The following is a 23,871-nucleotide window of genomic DNA, read 5'->3' on the forward strand; positions in this document are numbered from 1 at the left end:
AGGTCAATAACTGTAAGGTAATGAGGCCAGTGAATACAGACAGTTCATGACTGAGCTTGATTGGTCATAAGGCTCGATCTTTGGCCCAGAGACACATAGGTCAGGCTGAGGCCATGAGGCAGTGTGATTATCGCTCAAGTAAGTAAAATCAGGAGTTTCTTCATTGGGCAAGAGACCTACACATGCAAGTATAAGGGCTGTCATTGGCTGTGTGACAATAGAGGCACGTTGCTATACACATTTTGAATCCCCATGATGTGGTAGCTCTTATAAATTGTATTCTTTAAATATTTGACCAACTTTGCTACATCTGCATATTATCCGTTATAAAGGGGTATATTGTATTGGGAATCTGGGGCAAATTAGCTGGGCATGGAGCATGAAATATCTGTCAAAAGTCCAAGGGGGATGCGTTGTGCAGTTTGTGGAAAAGGGAAAGATGTTCTAGAGCCAAATTTATGGGTGAGGGGTTTTTTTTTGTATTTGCGGGCAGAATTTCGCCTTATCAGATGGGCTTGGCGGGGGTGGGCAGGGGCGATTGGGAAGCCAACCGCCACCCACAACCGGGGCCAGACTGCAATTTCACGCTGACGGACCAACTAAGGCCTGCCCAGCGTGAAACGCGAGTGGCAGCGCTCAGCACTGCCTGTGTGAACGGGGGGAGGAGGACGAGCGGGGAAATACGCGCACGCGCGAGTAAGCACTTGAAAATCTCCCTGAGGCAGCTTCTGCCTCAGGGAGATGAAGAGTTTTAAAAATTAGAAATAAAGATTTTAAAAATGTTATTAAGCACGTCCCCTCATGACTCTCACACGAGTGGGGACATGTTATAAGTGAAATTTAAAAATTTTTATTTTATTTTTATTTGATGTTGGAAACCTCATCCGGCCTGTAGATGAGGTTTCCAAAAAAAATGCAAAGGCCGCTTGGCCTTTTTGCCTGCCCACCAACTGTAAGGTTGGACGGGCAGTGAAAAATTTAAGTTAATTGATACTTTAATGGCCTTACAGGCATTTTAACTGTTGGCAGGCGCGCTGCTGATTCCTGCGCGTGCCCGCCGACCAAATTATTGCGCGACTGCGCGTTGATGTCAGGGCGCTTGCCTGGCGTCATCGCACAACATTTCACGCTCGAGCGGGTCGGGCGCGAGTCCGCCCGCCGAGGTAAAAGTCCTGCCCTATGTGTAGTTTTAATCTTAGGAGCATGTAGTGCAGTGGGAGCCATTGACAATTTTTTCTGCTGGGGGAATGAATACTGCTTAATCAATGTTCTCTCTAATTTTTCATTGTTGTCTGAGTACATTTAAGATTATTGTGCAGCCACACACACGTATGCATCTTGGAAGGAAAATTGTTTGTGCGTGGCCTGTTTATTGCACTAGTGTGGTACATTCCAGATTTCTGTGTGGTCATGTATCTGCACGGCTTAGCAGAAACATTGGACTGGATACTTTTGTGACTGAAACAACACAAAACAGATGGTCCTAATTGGTCCCTTGTTGCATGGTTCTGGGAATCTGATAGTTTGAAGCCTGAGTGCATTTCTGGATGAGATTCGTTGAAGGAACAGTGGTGCGTGCTTTTGAGGTCAAAGGGGCTTTACAGTTATATTATAGATCAAAGGATTACAGTCAAAAAATTCCAATAATCAGGATGGATGGAACATAATGGGCCAGAATGGGTGGGAGTGTGGGGTGGTTGTTGACAGTGAACTGTCAGCATTCACAATCATTACTCCCCTGAAACTGTCTGCAACTTTAGAATATCTTAACTTAAGGATACCTGGCAGGCAGAGAATGGTGCAGAAATCCTGAAGTTACAGTCTGTCACTTAGAGCTCCAGAACAGACAGTGTTTTGGACCTCCCCCAAACCGCTGCCCCTGCCCCTCCCCCCCCATCCCCGCCAGCCCATAGCTGGTAATCACTGAATTCAATGTGAATTTCAACATACCCACCCACATGACCATTTGAAACCCATTTAAAAAGTATCATGTTCAGTCAGGGGTAACTGGGTTTTTAATGGCGATGTTCTTAATCAAATCTGATGAACAGAACTGACCCTGAAAAATAATTTTTTAAATTGTGGAGTGCTGTTAAATGGTTAATCAGTATATTTTTTAGCCAATTTTTAAAAATTATTTTTAAAAATTGTTTTTTCAGACTACTTTATCTTCTACCTTTATCCAACCTGTGTGTCCGCCAATCTTTAATTTGCCCCGTGCAAGCATTATTCTAGTGCTCTTAGTTTCCTGTTTGGGGGTCTATGAAAATGCTTTAATGTGAAACAAAAACAGAATTACCTGGAAAAACTCAGCAGGTCTGGCAGCATCGGCGGAGAAGAAATCAGTTAACGTTTCGAGCCTTCATGGCCCTTCGGCAGAACTGAAGCATAGTTAGAAGAAGGGAGAAATATAAATTGGTTTAAGGTGGGTGGGGGGGGTGGGGGGAGAGAGAGACATTGAGGGTGTGGTGATTGTGGAGATGAGCAGATAATCAAAAGATGTCACAGACAAAAGGGTCAAAGAGGTGTCGAAGGTGGTGACATTTGTCTGAGAAAAGTGCTAATTAAGAATGGAAGACAGCATATTCAAAGTACAGCTCTAGTGGGGGTGGGGTGGAAAGACTAACAAGGTTTTAGTTTAGATTTAAAAATAATGGAAATAGGTGGGGAAAGAAGAATCTATATAAATTATTGAAAATAAAGGGGGGGGTGGGAAGAAACGGGGTGGGGATGGGGGGAGGGGGAGTTTAAGATCTAAAGTTGTTGAATTCAATATTCAGCCCGGAAGGCTGTAAAGTGCCTAGTCGGAAGATGAGGTGCTGTTCCTCCAGTTTGCGTTGGGCTTCACTGGAACAATGCAGCAAGCCAAGGACAGACATGTGGGCAAGAGAACAGGGTGGAGTGTTAAAATGGCAAGCGACAGGGAGGTTTGGGTCTTTCTTGCGGACAGACCGCAGGTGTTCCGCAAAACGGTCGCCTTTAATGTGACTGACTGCTTGGACAGCCTGAAGGCATTACATGTGCTTCAAACTGGGAATGCCCAGTAAAGAACACCACAATCAGTTACAGTGTCACTGCATGGCGAGAGAGGTGAGATTCCCATCAGGGGATCACTAGATCGCTCAGCGAGACTTACTCCACAGTCAGCAGTGAGCGCCCTTGCTTCACTGCTCACTGAAAAATTTGACCCAAAAATTGGTGCCTTTACCTCGCAGCTGTGTTTCTATCCAAGTGTACAACTAGCAGAAATCTCAGAATGGAATTGATTTAAGCTAAATCTTTGCTTCTGTAACTTCAGTTAATTTGAATCCTACCATCAGTAGCTAGGTAATTATGGGAAAGGTTTAACTTAGTGACATAAATGACTGGGAATGTTACTTGAACTCAATGTTTATCTTTTTAGTCACGACAGTAAACCTGGATCGTATTGGTGAGCAAGCAGAATTAATGTTCGTGGTTGGGTAAGTGGCCAGATAATTAATTTGCTGAAACCTTAGAACAAAAAAAGCATCAATTGGAGTTGTAAACGTGAAGATAGAATAGACAACCCATGGAGAGGCACAGTATATATTTTTTATCACAAATACAGGGGGCAAAATCTTCTGCCCTCGCTGGGGGTAAACTTGGAGGCAGGAAGGGCATGTAATTAGATGGGATGGTGGCTTGTCACCTTCCTGCCTCCACCAGAATTAAGTTCTGTGTGGGAAGGCCCATGGTCGACCTGTGGCGTGCAGAACAGTTACAACTGTGCAGCCAGCTTGTCAGCTTCTGGGGGTGGGGGTTCCTTGATCAAAGGCACTCAGTGCCTGATTGAGGGACTCAACATTGGGAGTGGAGGGGGGGGAACACCCACTGAGAGCGACGCAAGGATGCCTCCATTCTCTTTCTCCATGGTATAGAGAGTGAACCTCTCACTCTGCCGAAGCAAGCCTTCTTGCAATTTTCTTAATTTGCTAGGAATGACTGACACCAACTGCTGTGAGACCTAGCAGCTTTATATTTGGCTTGTAGCTGGCTGCACGAGGCCTTGCTTTGGGAAACTGGCAGCATCAGCACATTAAAAAGACATCCCAACGGAACTATTATTGTGGTACCAAACCATCGCTTCATGTCATATGGAAGGACAGCGATACAGTTTTATTGGGACAGATATTTTAATGTTAACTGGAAAGTATGGTTGGGAATTGCTGCTAACACCCCCTGCAGGCCTCTCCCCATGACTCCCCCCACCCACCCTTACTTCCCGACATTACCTACCTTTGGCCTGGGTCACTGTGCAATCCTGGGACTCCAGTGCCTGTCCTTCCAGCAGCAGCCACAGCCTCGGCAGCCTCGCTGAGCACTAAAGCTGCCAGCCTCTGATTGGCTGGCAGCTCTATAGGCACGACCTCTGCCCCGGCGCCTTGATTCCAGGGGATGACTCGCTGTTGGCCTTGCAACTGCCTGATTGGCTTGTGGTTCAGCGGGCCTTCCCAAAAAGAGGCTGTGGTTCTCTCACTGGCTATCCAGCTGGCAGGTGAGACCCCCGAAGCCTCAAAATGATTCCGCCCAATGATACAGATTGTTGACTATACCTCTTTGGTACTCAGCAGTTCCTCATTCTCAAAAGAATCCCCAATCACACTTTCCAGTTAACATTAAAATATCTGTACCAATAAAACTGTATCGCTGTCCTTTCATGTGACGTGAAGCGATGGTTTTGTACCACAATAATAGATCCATTGGGATGTCTTTTTAATGTGCTGATGCTGCCAGTTTCCTAAAGCAAGGCCTCGTGCAGCCAGCTACAAGCCAAATATAAAACTGCTAGGTCTCACAGTAGCTGGTCTCAGTCATTCCTAGCAGATTAAGAAAATGGCAAGAAGGTTTGCTTCGGCAGAGTGAGGGGTTCATGCTCTATATAATGGAGAAAGAGAATGGAGGCATCATTGCTTTGCAAAACCACTTCTAAATGTTGTTATAAACACGGCTATACCAAGACTCCCGACCCACTCTGAGAAGACTTACAATCCTAGAGATGATGCTTAGTGCCAGACATCAAAGGCAACTGTTTTGCTGCCTGACCTTAAGTGTATTTGAATAGTAGTCACAGCACTGCTTAGTGGTCCCACAAAGTGCACATAATTCTAAACTGTAAACTCTTTAGGCTTTCATTCTCAATGCTATCTCTGTGACAACGTTATAGGAGCTTGATCTTGATTTTGTTCATATTCCATTTGTGCTGTGTAGTAGGCCCTTTGCTTTATTTTAGCACTACCAGGATTAAATTTAAAATGAAAGCTCAAGCCAGCTGTGTAGCCGTGGCAAGATGCAAGGTTGAGATTCTAAACAAAGATTGGCACAGCCTTGCCAAGGTCAGCCAGTTGCCCCTTGAGTCAGCATTAGATGTCAACCCAACAACTGCCAGCATATCATTGGGATTAAAATGTGATCCTTCCATGATTGATCCAACAGCTCTGACCCTTATTGTATTTAATCTGTTTTTGGACTCTGTTTACATTTTTCATAATGCCTTGCATTACTTTTGATTTTGAGATCTAAGCCCCAACTCGACTAGAACTAAGCTTGTACATGCCATGCCACCAGGAACAACATGTGAAATCCTTGGGCGTTATAGTCCATAGCTCGGTGATGGGATAGTAGTGGGTGTTGTAAACCACCTCATTGTTTTAGCGCTTCTGATCTTGTTTTGTTCATGTTCTTCATTTTCTTTAATTCAGCAAAAACAGCAGTCCACTGGAGGTGGACGATGAGGGAGGCACAGTGTTCCTGCGAGTACTCATTCACCTGACAATGCATGATTATCCACCCCTTATTTCTGGATCTCTGCAGCTTCTTTTCAAACATTTCAGCCAAAGACAGGAGTTGCTAGGCACTTTTAAACAGGTGAGGAAAGGATTGTCCTACCACTGAGGGACAAATAACAAACTTATACCTGCAACAGACTTTGGGCAACAGGCAGAAAACAGACAATGCTGTAAATACTCAGCAGGTCAGGCAGCATTTGTGGAGAGAGAAACAGTTAACATTTCAGGTTGATGAGCTATCATCTGATTTTGCTTTTGTATTGGGGTTACAGGCTACTGGCCTGCAGAGCAATTTGCAAATTTTCGTTTTGGATGTAGTTCCTTCCAAGTGGCCAGTTATCAAGATGTATTTATAAAACAAAGAGATCTGTTTTTCTTTGCAGAGGGATGCACAATGTCTCCAATTTTAATGGGGATGTGAAGGCTCAGCCAACTTCAACAGCTGAGCCTCATTCCATAAATTTTCTCCCAACTTCCACCTGACCCCAACCCCAGTGGGCGTGGGCAGGAAATTTGGGCGGCAGTCAGGAAATTGTGCGATCAGCCCCAGGCAGTCAGGTAAGTGAAGGTGGTGGTGGGCGGGTAGTATGAGGATCCCAGGACAATCATGCCATGATCCTCCTCCTTACAGGCCTGGCCTGGCAGGGGGGAAGACATTGCTATCCTGCTGTTCAATTAAAACTGCAGATGCGGCCTCAATAACTTCATCGGGCTCCATCTGCAGACTTAAACAAGAACCAGCTAAGGGAGTTGAAATTGGGGCTGAAGAGTGGAAAACACACAGAAGGACTTAAGGAAGTCATTTGAAAAAATTGGAGAGTGGGAAACAAGTGAAGTGGAAATATATCTGTGATGAACATATGGAAGGTCAGATAATCTTGTATTTAAAAACAAATTGTGTGGAAGTGTTTAAGTTCAATTTCTTAACTCCATTCACACATCAGTGGCTAAACATGTCTATCATTTTTCATCAAGGAAACACAAATGTTAGATAATTCAAATTAATGTCCACATCCAGTATTATTTTTGCACTTACACAGCTGTAATACTACTAGAACCTAGCTGCTTTCCAGTCAACTCCAAATCCAAGACTTGTACAATCCTGAGCTGAACTGTGTTACAGTTTTCCAAAGCGTGTTACTTTAACTGAGGTTAACCCGTTTATTTTGAACAGTGGTGCTGTATCAATGACAATCAAAAAATGTACGCATGTGTCCTTGTCTTTAGATCTAGGCAAGCATTTGATAATGTGTCCAGGTTAAAATAGGAAAATCCTATTTGATAATTGCTATTAGCTACTAGACTGTTGTATACCTCTTTAAAAGTTCCACTTTGGAAGCAATACAGCATCACATCAGGCATTGCTTTTAAGTTCATCATATTTTAAGAATTCAACTTATTTATTTAAATCATCATGAACAAATGATATGAATAATCCAATGCAATTAGATATTTACAGTAGAATGTCTTTTAGCTAACTTGCCAAGTAGGCACAATAATAGGCACAAGATTGCTGTTTGTTTCCTGTGATATTTCCAATCAGTTAATCTACTAAATGACCAAACCCAGCGACTTAAAAATCCTTTCACCACTTGTCATGGTTTGTTTGAATTATTTTATAATTGACAGTCAGATTTTAAAAAAATTGCATTTAATCGAACAAATCACATTGCCTGTGTTTATCAAAAGGACTTCTGTTTCTTTCCTTCAAATCTACAGTTCGAACAAACCACAAGCTTCCTAGAGGGACCTGAATTATAATCCATTGTTAAAATGCTTATATACAGTGACTGTGTTTAAAGAGACAGTCACTAATTAAAACCAGACAAATGTAGATATTCTTGCCATAACAGAAGCCTGACAATTGCACTATGATATTCACATATCAAATTACTTCACTGAAAAAGTAATTTTATGTACACCATATCACTATTCTGGTGTTACTGATGCTCTCTAAACTTAAAAGAGCATTTTTTATTCATGCTTTTAGTGGAAGTGAAAGTGATATCTTCATTTTTCCTCCCTGTTAGGTCCAGCTTCTCATATCACCTCAAGATGTTGATAACTACAAAGTGATCAAATCTGATTTGGATCGCCTGCGTACAATGGTGGAAAAGTCCGAGCTCTGGGTGGACAAAAAGAGCAGCAGAGGAGCTGAAGGAAAAACAGCAAAATCAGAGGTAACTACCCCTTATGCCATCTGTATATCTATACCCTGTACTTGCTGACCTACATTGGCTTATCTCGTTTTTAAGATTCTCATTCTTGTTTTCCAACCACTTCATAGCCTCAGCCCTCCCCATCTCTTTGACCTACTTCAGGCCTACAGCCCTTCAAGATCTCTGCACTCTTCCAAAACTGGCTTATTGCGCATCCCAATTTCTATTGCTCCACCATTGATAGCTTAGGTCTTAAACTCTGTAATTTCCTCCTTAAACCTCTCCACCTCTCACTGTCAAGATGCCCCTTAACAACCTGTTTCTTTGACCACGCTTTTGGCCATCTGTCCTAATATCTCCTTAAGAGGCTGGTGTCAAATTTTATTTAATAATGTTCCTGTGAAGCACCCTAGGGGGTTTTACTATGGTGAAAGTGTGATATGAATGCAAGTTGCTATTACAGGATGGTTTGGAAGTATCTATCCTGAGATTTACCCTGCTTAAAAAAAACTCTTCAAATAACAACTTTCCAGTCTCTTCAATTGATTAGCAAATATTGCTCAGTTTTATTTTACTTTCTGGTCATGTTGGCAAGGTAGTAATTAAACAAATGAGCTGTGAGTTCAATTTCCTATAGCTGCACCACTGGTTAATGAGTTGGCATAAAATACATTTGTGCACTGTTTTAAGGCAGTCATTAAATAGTTTATTTCTAGCAGATTAATGATACTGTTTTATGCCAATACGTTAACCTGTGCACTGTTTCATGATGAGCTATTTCAGCATCACAATATCAGTGTCCAGGCATTGATGGAACATGAAAAAGCCTTTTAACACCACTAATTGCTCTTCAACAGAATGCCATTTTGTGATACGTAATGGTTCTAATTCCTCCAAAACCAAACATATTGACATTTTTATGGGGACAGCCAAAACGTAACTGTATGACAAAATCAGTCATGTTAGAAAGCGTGAACAATAGATTGCACTGTCTGCTTCATAAGTTGGATAACGTTGCCACCGGACAGACTACAGGAGAATGACTACTATGCAACATATACACAAACTCAAGATTACCTTCTTAATTTATCTAAATTACCTTAGGAAATTTGTTACTGTTTTTCTGATTTGTAACACATTCTAAGTTGGGCTGTATTTATTATTCGAGCCAGTCCCAAGATTACTTGTAGCTCATGGATGGGGGTGGTCGGGCCTGGTTGGGGGGTGGGGGTTGGGGTTGGAAGAGGGTTAACTTTAATCCCCAAAAACAGGTGAATTTGCATTAAGTGGGAAATTAGAATGTTAAGAATCGAAAACTGGAACCCCCCCTCCCAATTCCAGTTTTAACAAAGGTGGAATGAGGAGCAGAGGAACAACCTATTTTCAAGAGCTGAGTCAGTCGGTAAAACCTTTTAAGGAGAGTGCGTGCCTTCATTTTAAAAGGGTTGTGATTTTTAACCCATGTCAGCCAGATTTCCCGGTCCTTCAGAAATCCAGCAGATAAAAGGATGTGAGGAGGACTGGATTGATCAGGTACCTGTTCCAGCACTGCTTGTGGACCAGGAGAGGCAGAAATATTTCTTCCAGCTACGACACAGGTATCTACGCAGCAATGTGGAAAATTGTGCAGATATGTCCTGTCCACAAAAAGTAGGACAGCTCCAACCGGGACCGTTACCTCCATCAGTCTATCCTCGATCATCAGTAAATTGATGGAAGGTGTCAGTAACAATGCTGTCAAGTGGCACTTACTCAGCTATAACCTGCTCATTAACGCTCAGGTTGGGTTCCGCCAGGGTCACTTGACTGGTGACCTCGTTACTGCCTTAACCAAACATGGACAAAAGAGATGAACTCAAGAGGTGATATGAGAGTGATTACCCTTGACATTAAGGCAGCATTTAACTGAGTAAGAGCCCTAGCAAAACTGCAGTCAATGGGAATCAGGGGGAAAACTCTCCACTGGTTGGAGTCATACCTAGCACAAAGGAAGATGGTTGTGGGTGTTGGGGGGGTCAGTCATTTCAGTCCCAGGACATTGCTGCAGGAGTTCTTCAGGATAGTGTCCTGGGCCCAACCATCTTTAGCTGCTTCATCAATGACATTCCTTCCATCATAAGATCTAAAGTGGGGATGTTTGTTGTTTATTGTACAATGTTCAACATTCGCAACTCCTCAGATATTTAAGCATGTCCAAATGCAGCAAGACCTGGACAACTCTCAGGCTTGGGCTGATAAGTAGCAAGTAACGTTCATGCCACAAAAATGCCAGGCAATGACCATCTTCAACAAAAGATAATCTAACCATCTCCCTTTGACATTCAATGGAATTACCATTGCCGAATCCCCCACTATCAACATCCCGGAGGTTACCATTGACTGGAAACTGAACTAGGCCAGACATATATGTTGTGGCTGCAAGAGCAGGTCAGAGGCTGGGAATTCTATGGTAAGTAAATCACCTCCTCACTCTCAAAAGCCTGTCCACCATATACAAGGCACAAGTCAGGAGTGTGATGGGATACGCTCCACTTGCCTAGAGGAGTGCAGCTCCAACAACACTCAAGAAGTTCAACACAATCCAGGACAAAGTAGCCTGCTTGATTGGCACCCCATACACCGCCTTCAACCTTCATTCCTTCCACCTGCAACGCACAGTGGCAACAATGTGTACCGTTTACAAGATGCACTGCCGCAACTCACCAAGTCTCCTTCAACAGCACCTTCCAAACTCAAGACCTCTGCCACCTAGAAGGACAAGGGCAGCAGATGCACGAGAACACCACCACCAGCTGCAAGTTCCCTTCCAAACTACACACCATCCTGACTTTGAGCTATATTGCCATTTGTTCATAGTGGCTGGGTTAAAATCCTGGAACTCCCTTTCTAACAGCACTGTGGTTATACCTAAAACACATTGTCATGAAACCCATTGATCTGTGGAGATTGTAACATTAAAAATTTTAGGATGTTCCAATTCTGATTACATTGGTTCCTGCCTAGTAACAATGGTGGGACCCTGTGGGAGTGTTTGGGTAGGTTCCCAGAACAGATCAAGGGTCACTGAATAACTCTTCTTCAGGCAGTCAGCTTGAGGCAGTCTGCTAACCAAGAAGTGTCACAGACACGGACAAGAATAGGCCCTGTTAAGAAAGTTAAAAGAAGGGAGCAAAGAAATAAGCTGCAAATTAAAGAAAGAGCTGCAGTTATCAGACTGACTTCATACTGTGGACCACTGAGGCAAAGGTATCCTTTTGGAGTAGTGGTGCTCTGCGTGAGATTGAAACCCTGCAATATGCACCATTGTTAAAACTGTCAGAGTGGGAGAGACATTTGGAGAGAATTCCAAGGCAGGACCTTCAAAGTTGGAAATTGGAAACCCTAGTGAGAAAGATGAAGTTTCAGTGGGATTGGTTGACTCACAGTGGGACTAACGTCTGGGTGATTTCTTAAGAGATCTATGGGCTCTGTCTTGGTTGCATCTGTTATTTACTCTGTAGTGTGGTGTATTCGAACACAGTTCGTCTGTCAATTCACATGTACCTCATCTTTACCCTGAATGTTAGAATATAAGATACATATTGTAAATTGCATTATCTTTCTGAATGTGTGTAGTAAATTTTGTTTTTGTTTGTTCAAAACCGGTGGAATCTTGTGGCTTTATTCCAAAAGCAGGTGTCTTGAATTTCTTTAAACAAAATGTTACTGGCTCCTAACTGGACTTCCCCTCATGTCCCAGTGTCCCAATGTCTGGATTATAACAACATGAATTGCAGCGGTTCAAGAAGATGATTAGAGATGGGCAACAAATGCTGGTCTAGCCAGTGACGCCCACATCCCGTGAACGAATTTTAAAAACCCTACCTCCTGTCCTCTGCCCCACCATGTTCCCATTTATACACCTTGACCCTCCTGGATCTCTGACCCACCCCCCCCAACTATCTCTCCCCAAATCCCAGTGATCTCAGATCATCATGACCCTCTCGACCATGCTCTAGCCTCCAGTCCCCATCCTCGCGATCCCAGCCCCCCACCACTAAACCTGACAGCTCCTGCATTGAAGCAGCAACCAAATTTCCCAGCCTGACAGACAGCTAAGCCTATCGATCAGATGGGCTTCTGAGTGGGGGAGAGTTCTATTTACTAAAGAAAGCACACGCACCATGGAGTTAAGATTCCATGCATTGGGGAAACTTGAGACTTCATGGCTTCTTGATCATAACTTCTTCCCCACTCTACTCCAAAACACCACTCCAGTGAACATAAGGGCCATTGTGTCTTACCTGGACAAATCCTATTAAGAATGAATGAAAATAGAGCAAATGAAAATGCTTTTTATCATAACATTGACATGGCTAGATTTGTGCTTCTGTACACAAGAATGCGGAAACTTAGGATATTCTGGTTATACACAGTACTCACCCAAAACTTGCGATATTTTAAACCATGTAGTTTGCATCTAGGTTATGTGCATATCTGGCGAAAATGCGGAGAAAATGCCAGGTCAGGGATTCAATATTAATCAAGATAGTTGTTTTCTTTTATTATGCATCCCGCTGGGGTTAAAAATAAACTAAAAGACCTTAAAGGAAAGTTTTTTGTTCAGCTGGTAATATCTGTAATTGCAATACCATCGCTATGCCAACAAGTGGTGGTGTTGTGCTGTAACTAACAATTCAGGACATGTACAGCAGAACAGCTCTGCTGACCTTCAAAGGGATCAAAGAGCAGTCTCTGCTCATCAGGAAATTCCCAAGCTTATAAGATTACTGAAGGCCATTAAGTTTCAGTGGGTAAATGCATCAAGTGTAACAACAAATTACACTTTAATGGCATCATATGGATGATAAAATTGAGTGAGGACAATGTGAGATCAAAGAGGTGGCTCGAGCAATTTAACTGAAAGTTCAACGGACAAAAAGTCCCAGAATGGGCTTCCAGTGGGTACCCACGTCTGCAGGGTGCAAATTTTAGATAGAAAGCTAAGAGACAGAAAATAGTGGGCAGTGCGTACGTGATTTTCATGGGCAAAACTCCCCAGTGGAAACGCAACCTTAGAAAATGATTCCATTTTGGATTTCCTACCTATGCACCACTTGTCTCAATGTGTCAACACAGCCATGATTTTATCAACTTGCTGATGAAAATCACAAGAGCATACTTGGATGAGTGCATTCTGTTGTTGCATCAGTCGAATCTCTAGATGTTACTTTTCTGTCGGGTTCCACCATGTTATTGTTGATATTTCAGGAGCCTGCTGATGATGCAGCTTTGGAGAAGACATTAGGAGGGAAAAGCAGCGGGAATTATCAAGATGTCAGAGAGGTGAGTCGCTTTATTTTGGAAAGAATGGGGCAATTAACAGAGTCTGTATTTCTCCCCCAATTCCCTGACCTCCCGCCACCGCAGGTTGGCTGGCATTCTTGAAACTATTCCCAGATCTCCCCCATTGTGCTTCTTTGAATCATCATTTGGAGGAGGTGTAAAGAGTATTCTGGAGATGACTAGCTGTTTAATTTTCCCCTACCCATCCTGTAGGAAGAAGCTTACAAGCTCACTAATTCCCCACAGTAGTATGGCTAAGATGGAAGCTGAGGCGTGTAGGGAGGCAGGATATGGACCCTCATCTCACTGCTTCCTGGGGCATTGCATATTCTAATGGGCAGCTGAGTAATGCTATTGCTAAGTTCGTTGAAACAAACTGTGAATGGAAGCAACAAAGTGCTGACACAAGGAAGCTGGGGAAATTAAAGGAATGAGCAATAAAAAATCAGTAATAAAGACTCTGTTTGTCAGTTGCACCAGCAATGCAGCTGTTACACACTAGGACAGTTTTATAAATTTGTACTTCATGCAGGGAGTACAAATTTATATCACACCAATTATATCCTAGGAATTAGAAAGCCCATATTGGAAAATAAAGTAGAAGATTGTGAAGTACAAATGCCAGCCATGATGTTAGTCCCACATGATCTTATATGTAATGCAAATCTTTTCAGATTTTAGAGCGGCTGAATAAAATGTGTGGTGTTGGAGAACAAGTTAGGAAGAAACAGCAGAGGCTGCTGAAAAATATGGGGGCTCACAAAGTGATGTTGGATCTTCTGCAGGTACCTTATGACAAGGTGAGAATATCATCACATCCAGAGTTGGTTTTGTACATTCTGACAATGACTTAACAAGACAATTGAACAGGTCTGACAACCACATAAGTTAGCCATTAGATAGTGAAGGATGATCTTTTACTGGAGATATTTTTTGCTCTTGTACTTTTTGACTTCATTTTATTCCAATGTTTTGCTCCTTAATTTTTACCAGTTCCTGGTGAGTGGGTCAGCAAGTTCCCTGCTTTGAGGCTAGACCCAGTGCTTAATTGAGTCAGCGATCTCAGCTGGAGAGCCGGCAAGAGCCCCACGTCGGCTCTTTTAGGGAAGCCCTGTCATATCTTGTGCCAATCAGGCACTTGACATCAAGTGATCAAGGACCCTGGAGGTGGAAGTCTTGCCTGCTGAGAGCTGCCTGCCAATCAGAGGTTGACAGCTCTTTTGAATGGCAGCAATACCAGGAAGGCGGTGTCTGCTGCCGTTATGACACCCACCCTAAGATCATCACAAGATCCCAAGTCAGGAGTGAGTGATGGCGGGAGTGGGGTCGAGGGAAAGGGTTGGGGTGCGTGGTTGGCAACAAAGGCACAGTGGTGGTTCTCAGTGCCTCCACACCACCCTTCCCTTTCTGCCAGACCCCTCGATCGGCACTGAGTGCCTTTGAACAAGGGACCCCCATCCTCAGGGGACTTCAAAGGTTTGCTTGTCATGCTCCCTAAATGGCAAGTCCCTGCACACCACTGGGTTAATACCAGCAGCGGCAGGAACATTAAAATACGGAGGATGAAGCGGTCACTGAAAGTTTTAAAAAAACTTCTGCTGGGCTGCTTTGATTGACTGGCCATCTGGCATAGATTAGAGAAAGAATAGCATATGGTCATGCACTTTCAATACAGTTCTTGGTTGACAGTTCCCCAAGGGTTATTATTATGTTGGTATGAATGCTTGACTGAGTTTCAAATGCTCAAATTATCTCAGCAGGGGTTTCTAAGTTCACAGTTTGATTGGCAGTTTAAAGAAGCCAATAAAAGATTAAGTGTATTTGATATGGGGTCTGAATAGACGTTTGTTTTATTAGAGATTAACAACTTGAGATTTAAAAGCTTTGAATGGATTTTATGAATTGGAGATTTTTCACTATCAAGTTTCTCTGTGTGTGAGCTGTATTAAATTGTTAGAAGTTTATTTTTTCATCTCCACAGTCTAGAGGTCTACCCATGGTGGATACTGGGTACATGGCTATGGAGGGGCAATGGGGAGTGGGTAGGGGTTGAGGAGGAATGAGGGCTAGAGGGCTGAACAACTTGTGAAACAACTGAGACAAAGTACCAGAGAACCTCCTAACCAGCCCACCTTGGAACTTGCCTGCCCTGTCTGCTTATGCTTTGCATCTGGGATCGACGGGCCCAACTCTGCCACTTAAGTGGCTCAATTGGCCTCTGGACAGGAGGGCCACCTACCCATTCCTGTTCAGTTTGAAAGGGTAAAGTGTAGATCTAAGACTAGTGTTTTAAACCTGGATAAAGGTAATTAGAAGGGTATGAAGGCAGAGCTAGCTAAAGTGTACTGGAAAACTAGTTGAAAAGGTAGAACAGTAGAGATGCAGTGGCAGACTTTTAAGGAGATATTTAATAGCTCAGCAAAGATTTACCCCAGTAAGAAAGACTCTTTGAGAAGGAGATATAATTTTTGGCTGAATAAAGAAGTTAAGGATTCTATCAAAGTGAAATAAACTATTGTACAAATCTGTAAAGACTGGTGGTAGGTCAGAAGATTGGTCAGATTCTAAGAACTAGCAAAGAATGACTAAAAATAACAAAGATGGAGAAAGTTGAGTATGAGAGAAAGCTAGCTAATAATATAAAAACAGATAGTAAGAGTTTTTACAAATATTTAAATAGGAAAATAGTAACTAAAGTTAGTGTTGGTTCTCTAGAGAGTGAGTCTGGGGAATTGATAATGGAAAACATAAAAAGAGCAGAGGCATTGAATAGATATTTTGCATCTGTCTTCACTGTAGAAGACTTAGAAAACTTCTCAAAGATACTTGAGAATCAGAAGGTGAACGGGAGGGAGGAACTTAAAGCAATCACCATCACTAGGGAAAAGCTACTGGGAAAACTACTAGACCTAAAGGCTGACTAGTCTCCAGGATCAGATGTCCTGCATCCAAGGGTCTTAAAAGAAGTGGCTGCAGAGATAGTAGATGCATTGGTTATAATCTTCCAAAATTCCTTAGATACTGGAGGGATCCCAGTGTATTGGAAAACAGCTAATGTAACATGTTTATTCAAGAAAGGAGGGAAACAAAGACCAGGAAATTACAGGCCAGTTAGCCTAACATCTGTCATAGGGAAATTACTAGAATTCATTATTAAGGAGGTAATAGCAGGACACTTAAAAAATCACAGCATGATCAGGCGGAGTCAACATGATTTTGTTAAAGGGAAATCGTGTTCAACTAATTTATTAGAGTGTTTTGAGGAAGTAACAAGCAAGTGTATAAAGGGGAACCTGTGGATGTGGTGTACTTGGATTTCCAAAAGACATTTGATAAGGTGCCACATCGAAGGTTACTACACCAAATAAGAGAACATGGTGTAAGGGGTAACATATTAGCATGGATAAAGGATTAGTTAGCTAACAGGAAGCAGAGAGTAAGGATAAATAGGTCTTTTTTCAGGTTCAAATTGATTTCAGTTTTACTAGGGCTCCTTGATGCTACACTCGGTCAAATGCTGCTTTGATGTCAAGGGTAGCCACTCTCACATCACCTCTTGAGTTCAGCTTTTTTGTCTATGTTTGGACCAAGGCTGTAATGAGGTCAGTAACCAAATGGCCCTGGCAGAACCCAAACTGAGTGCTAGTGAACAGGTAATTGTTGAATAAATGTCACTTAATAGCATTGTCGACGATACTTACCATCACTTTATGATGACTGAGATGAGGCTGATGTGGTGGTAATTAGCCAAATTGGATTTGTCCTGCTTTTTGTGGACAAGACATATCTGTGCAATTTTCCACATTGTCAGGTAGATGCCAGTGTTGTAGCTGCACTGGAACAGCATGGCTAGGGCTGTGGATGGTTTTGGAGCACAGGTCTTCAGTACTATTGCCGGGATGTTGTTGGGTCCCATAGCCTTTGCGGAATCCGGTGCGTTCAGTTTATGATATTGTTTACCCATAAAAGGCTGTTCTCAGAATAATTATCTATTTATCCTGTAAATAATAATTAAAGGTTATGTTTTGTTGCAGAATGACGTAAAAATGTGTGAGATTTTGAAGTACACTCACCACTTCCTTCAGAAATTCTGTGCAGGAAGTCCTGAGAACCAGACTCTTCTTTACAAGCACCTGAACCTGTTCTTGACTCCAGGGGTAAGTAATCTTAAACTAGACTTAGGTTAGTCAATGTGCACAGGAGCTCATGCCCAAAATTTTGATTAATTAAGCACTAATATCCATTCAAATATGAATTGTCAGCTTGTTGTCATTAAAAGCACAGTCTTGAAAAAGGACCTTAGTGACTCCATATCAAGCCTTGGTGGCAGAATTTAAAGTTGGCCCAGATTTTCCTGCAATGATGAGATTAGTGACATTCACCTTAAACAGACATTGCTAAATGTCTCCAAATGTTGTTCGTTTTCTAATAAGGCCACAGCAAGCGCAGAGCAAATCAACCACACAGCGGTGATCTGGAGAGCTGTACTGACAGTACATTCACTATCTCAAGAAGTAGGAGCATTTCAGTGAACAGAAGCATATCTTCTTAAATAAATGTAAATCCACAGTCCACATTAAATACTGATGTCCTGTTAATATACTTGCCTGCCCCTGCAGAAAAATTAAGAAAATTCAGATGCAACTGTTCAAATACTGTTGATCCTGCAGCAGTGAGTGCTCCTTTATACCTGGCAGCTCTTGGTTAGAGTTGCCAACACTGGTTTGCAGTATTCTTGGAGATTTGATCATGTGACATTTGATCACTTGGTAATCACTTGCTTAATCACGTTAATCATGCAAATAGTGGGCAAATGCTATTGCAATTATCTTATTTTAGTGTTTTAATATTATCAAGCCCCAAATAAAATCTGACTTTGTTTTATAGTGAGATAAATAACATAGGCCTGAATTTTTCCCCTGTTGGGCGCGCGTGATCGGAGGGCCCGGAAGCGGCCAGGAAACAGGCCCCCAACCACGATCAGCCCCCGACCGTGATTTCACGCTGGCTGGCCGGGTGCTGAAAAGCTCAGCGCTGCTGGGGCGGGGGCGGGAAGAGAGCAGGCGACGACATCGCTGCGGGTGTGGGTGAGCGCTGCGAGGGAGCTCCCTGAAGGCAGACACCTGCCTCAGGGAGCTGCAGACCAGCAAATAATAAAATAAATCATAAAAAAGCTCGAGTATATGTCCATGAAGCATAATCAAGCACCTGAAAGCATAGCTCATAAAAATGCTGCCCCCAGATTTCATCCCGCCCTTGGATGAGGTTTGATGAAAAATGTGAAGGCCGCCTGCGTCTGGCTGATTGGCAGAGGGTTGGATGGGCCACGGAAAATCACATTTAATTGAGCCGTTAATTGGCAGCTTAATTGTTGGCGGGCGTGCTTTCGACTGCCGCACGTGCCTGCTGAGTGAAATATCGCGCGAGTGCACGGTGACGTCGGGACACTCGCCCGACATCATCTCGTGCAATTTTACGCCCGATTGGGCTGTGCACTCGCCTGCCTGCAGGGCATAAAATTCTTCCCATAGTGTACAAGTCAAAGAAAGAACACCAAAAAATAGAAAGGTTTAAGGGTAAGTAATGCTCAGATAGAAACTACTTCTGTGATGTTCTGACAATCTGACCGTAATGAGAATCACGAAATAAATAGCACTGATTCCAAAAAGCATCATCAATATAACGAACTTCTAACTAAAATTCTTATACAGTTTTGACTTTTCGCAGGTTATAAAGTTTAAAAAAATAAATTAAACCAAAATCAAAGCTTTAAATTCATTGGGCAGAATTTTGCCGTGAGGGGAGCTGGGGGCGGGGCCCACTCACCGATGCGTAAAATGACGCGGGATGATGTTGGGCAGAACCCCCTAGGTCATCCCGCCCCATTTAAATTTTCAGGAAGGCGGGGGCGCAGCAAAATCAGCTGCGGGCCTGCCGACCTGTTAATGGCCAATTGAGGCCATTGACAGGATCATTTAAACAATTAAAGGACCTGCCCATCCAACCTTAAGGTTGTCGGGCAGGCCAGGAGCCCCGGCGGCAACTAGAGAAAACATGAAATCTCATCCAGCGGCGAGATGAGGTTTCATGCAGGGTTGAAAAAATTTTAATAAAGTTATAATGTAAATTATGAACCTGTCCCATCTGTCACATGAGGGGGACATGTTAGGGAATTTCTTTTCCTATTTTTAATATTTTTTAAAGTGTCAGCGATCTTCCTGAGGCAGCACTTAGCCTCAGGGAGATGTGTGCTCTTTCGTGTGCATGCATGAAAGTGCGCACTCTCGCTTTTGGGGAACCCCCCCCGTCTGCACAGGAAGCGCATAGCGCTTCCCGCCGGACGTCACGCTGGGTGGGCCTTAATTGGCCCGCCCATGTAAAATGGTGGTGGGGCCCGCTTCTCCGGCGGGGATCGGCTCCCTGCCCGCCAGAGATTAGGTCGGGCCCGCCTGCCCGCCAGACAGAAAATTCTGCCCATTGAGTCCCACACCCCACCACTGAAGCCTGGCTTCATGGAAGTAAGGCTCAGTCTTCAGATCGAAGCACCAAAGCTGCCTGATTCTGAAACTAAACCCATTAAACAACAGTGCACATTAGAAGCTGACATGAACCCTCCCTAGGCTCAGCTTTGCTCCCTCTCTCACTCACTCTCTCTCTCTCCTCTTGCTCTCTCACTCTTCCTCCCTCCTCCAGTTTGTGTTGCTCTCCCTCCCCTAGTTCACGTTTCTTTCTTTCTCCCTCCGTCAGTTGCTCTCTCAGGATTCACAGAGTTTCAAGCAATTTTCATTGGTCCCAATCTAATCATCCACATGACTGGTAATGAGTAAGTGAGTTCCAAATAATGGAGGACCAGCAGGGCTCAGACAACATGGTTTGGTTGTAATCAATTGCAGCCAAGGTACTGCACACGTGCAAACTGCACACACAAGGGGCTGCATTTTACCTGCCCCTGCCAGTTGTGATTTTGGCGGGGGCACATAATATTGGATGGATGTCCGCCCCACCACCTTCCCACCCACCCCCCGAGCTCAAACCCATAATACGGGAGGGGCGGGGTGGGTGGGTGGGCACCAAATAATTAGGTGCCAGTTGAGCTTGTTAAAAAGTCAGTTGACCCTGATAATATACTGCCCAAGCCATAAAATGGTTAGCAAGGGCAGCCAGACAGGATTGGGCAGGCAACTTTTTAAAAAACTTTTTCAAAGGGCCGGAAGGAAGGGGTGGTACTATCTTTGGGGTGGGGCACTTTGTACATCGGGGACAGGCCCCCTAAGATAGTACATCCCCTAGTTTTTCCCTACCTTCCTGCTATATAAAACACACCACACCAACCACCCCCCCCAACCCCTCTCCCTAAACTGCCCAAACCCTCCCTGCCCAAGACCCCGGGCTTACCTGGCTCAGGGATCCATGGGCCTTCTTCTTGTTTTCAATTACATTAGTGGGCGCTGACGGGACTGATGGAGCAGCCGGCCAATTGGATTGAGGGTCAGAATTCCCATACTGCCCCAATTCAGCCCACCCACAGGTGTTATGGCTGCAGGGTGGCCCGCTCCATGCCAACTTTGCTTCTGGGGTGCGATCTGTCCACCTGCTCATAATATGCTGCCCAAGCACTGTTTCTCCAGAAACACCGCCAATAGTGCTTAGAGGAATAGGAGTAGACCACTTAGTCCTTTGAACCTGTTCCACCATTCAATGAGATTATGTGTTACCTATGACTTCATGCCATATTTGGGTGTTTGCCCCAATATCCCTTTGGCTAATGGAAATCTATCACTCAAATATAAAATTAACAACTGACTCAGCATCAACTATTGTTTGTGGAAGAGATTCCAAACTTCCACCACCCTTTGTGTATTTCCTGACTTCACTCATGAAAGGTTTGGCTTTAATTTATAGGCTATGTCCCCAGCTTTATCAAAAGCAAAATACTGCAGATGCTGGAAATCTGAAATAAAAATAGAAAATTCTGTAAAGACTCAGCAGGTCTGGCAGTATCTGTGGAGAGAGAAACAGAGTTGATGTTTCAGATCAATGACCTTTCTTTCATTAGTGGAAATAGTTTCTCTATTTACCTTACGGTTCACCTTCATATCTTGAAAACTTTGATCAAATCACCATTCAACCTTCTAAATTCCAGGGAATACAACCCTAGTTTGAGTAATCGCTCTTCATAATTTAACCCTTGGAGTTCTGGCATATTCTTGTAAATTTACATTGCACTGCCTCCAATATCAATACATCCTTCTGTATGTGTTGCGTCAGAAACTACTCACAATGCTTCTGGTCTAACCAGGGCTTTGTATAGCTGTAGTACAACTTCTAGATGCTTGTATTCTAGTCCTCTGTATGTAAAGGTCAGCATTCCATTAGCCTTTGATTATAATTTGCAGTCCTGCCACATTCAGTTATGAATGGCAGTGGACAACCAAACAACTCACTGGCGGAGGAGGCTCCAAAAATATCCCCATCCTCAATGATGGAGGAGGCCAGCACATCAGTGCAAAAGATAAGGCTGAAGCATTTGCTACAATCTTCAGCCAGAAGTGCTGAGTGGATGATCCATCTCAGCCTCCTCCGGAGGTCGCAACATCACAGATGCCAGTCTTCAGCCAAATCAATTCGCTCCACGTGAAATCAAGAAACGGCTGAAGGCACTGGATACTGCAAAGGCAATAGGCCCTGACAATAATCCAGCAATAGTACTGATGACTTCTGCTCCAGAATTTGCTGCATCCCTAGCAAAGCTGTTCCAGTACAGCTACAACACTGGCATCTACCGGGCAATGTGGAAAATTGCCTAGGTGTGTCCTGCACACAAAAAGCAGGACAAATCCAACCCGGCCAATTACCGCCCCCTCAGTCTATTCCCCATCATCAGTAAAGTAATGGAAGGGGTCATCAACAGTGCTATCAAACAGCACCTGCTCATTGATGCTCAGTTTGGATTCCGCCAGGACCACTCAGCATCTGACCTCATTACAGCCTTGGTTCAAATATGGATAAAAGAGCTGAACTCCAGAGGTGAAGCAAGATTGACTGCCCTTGTCATCAAGACCACATTTGACCGAGTGTGGCATCAAAGGTGCCGTGGCAAAACTGGAGTCAGTAGGGATCAGGGGAAAACTCTCCACTGGTTGGAGTCACACCTGGCGCAAAGGAAGATAGTTGTGGTTGTTGAAGGCCAAGCATCTCAGTTCCAGGACATCACTGCAGGAGTTCTTCAGGGTAATGTCCTAGGCACAACCATCTTCATTTGTGCCAGACAAGTGCCAGGCAATCACTATCTCCAACAAGAGAAAATCTAACCACCACCCCTTGATATTCAATGACATTACCATCTCTGAATTCCCCCACTTTCAATATCCTGGGGGTTACCATTGACCAGAAACTGAACTGGACTAACCATATAAATACTGTGTCTACAAGAACAGGCCAGAGGCTAGGAACCCTGCGGCGAGTAACTCACCTCCTGACTCCCCAAAGCCTGTGCACCATCTACAATGCACAAGTCAGGAGCATGATGGAATACTCTCAACTTGCCTGCATTAGTGCAGCTCCCACAGTACTCAAGAAGCTTGACATCATCCAAGACAAAGTAGCCTGCTTGATTGGCACCCCTTTCATTTGTTCCTTCCACCACCAATGCACAGTGGCAGCAGTGTGTACCATCTACAAGATGCACTGCAGAAACTCACCAATGCTCCTTAGACAGCACCTTTCGAACCCACGACCACTAACATCTAGAAGGACAAGGGCAGCAGATGCATGGGAATGCCGCCACCTGGAAGTTCCACTCCAAGCCACTCACCATCCTGACTTGAGAATATATTGTCGTTCCTTCACTGTTGCTGGGTCAAAATCCTGGAACTTCCTCCCTAACAGCTCTGTGGGTGTACCTATGCCACACGGATTGCAGCAGTTCAAGAAAACAGCTCCCCACCACCTTCTCAAGGGCAATTAGGGATGGACAATAAATACTGGCCTAGCCAGCAATGATAACATCCCAAAAATGAGTGAAAAAAATGTTTGTGTGATTTTAATGATCTATGTACATGGATCCCGAAGCTTCTTTGGATCTCCACTGCTTCTAGCATTTCTCCATTTAGAAAATACTGATCTTTCCAGTTTACACCCAAAGTGAATGACCTCACATTTGCCTATCTTGAAATCCTTTTTCGCAGGTTCACCCATTCACTTAACAATTAATATCTTTATAATTTTTGCTTCCATCTACACCACTTACGATGCTGCTCATCTGTGTCCGATATGTAGCTCTCTATCCCTTTGTTTAGGTCATTAAAGAATATAGGCCCATATTCTGCGGTGGTATTGAGGACGGAAGTGTCATTGTTTGAGTCTTCACATGTGCAGTAAAATGCAGAAACCCAGAAGTAGTTGTCAGTGATTCTACAGTGAAGAGGCTCTCTGTCGTGGTGACGATCCTGGAAATGGCCGAATTTTCTAAGTATGAACTTAGCGCACCGTTTAAAAACCAGTTATATCTCTTTCAAAAAAGTGTAACTTTTACAAGAGTATTTACAGGGAGATTAAGAGAGTAAAAAGTAAGTTATCAT

The 23,871-nt window shown here is 43.6% G+C and overlaps 1 protein-coding gene across 5 annotated transcripts in view; it reads left to right on the plus strand.

Moving 5' to 3' along the window:
- The window catches only part of itpr3 (inositol 1,4,5-trisphosphate receptor, type 3), a 322,646-nt gene that overhangs the window by 215,344 nt on the left and 83,431 nt on the right, over window positions 1–23,871 (plus strand). For all 5 annotated transcript variants that reach the window (XM_078546659.1, XM_078546662.1, XM_078546660.1 and 2 more), the window contains 6 exons: window positions 3,404–3,461; window positions 5,721–5,886; window positions 7,838–7,987; window positions 13,217–13,291; window positions 13,966–14,091; window positions 17,326–17,448. In XM_078546659.1, coding sequence (XP_078402785.1) covers window positions 3,404–3,461; window positions 5,721–5,886; window positions 7,838–7,987; window positions 13,217–13,291; window positions 13,966–14,091; window positions 17,326–17,448 — 698 coding nt within the window. The remainder of the gene's footprint in view (window positions 1–3,403; window positions 3,462–5,720; window positions 5,887–7,837; window positions 7,988–13,216; window positions 13,292–13,965; window positions 14,092–17,325; window positions 17,449–23,871) is intronic.

This window comes from Cetorhinus maximus, chromosome 8 (assembly GCF_964194155.1).
Source record: "Cetorhinus maximus chromosome 8, sCetMax3.hap1.1, whole genome shotgun sequence".
NCBI classification, from domain to species: domain Eukaryota; kingdom Metazoa; phylum Chordata; class Chondrichthyes; order Lamniformes; family Cetorhinidae; genus Cetorhinus; species Cetorhinus maximus.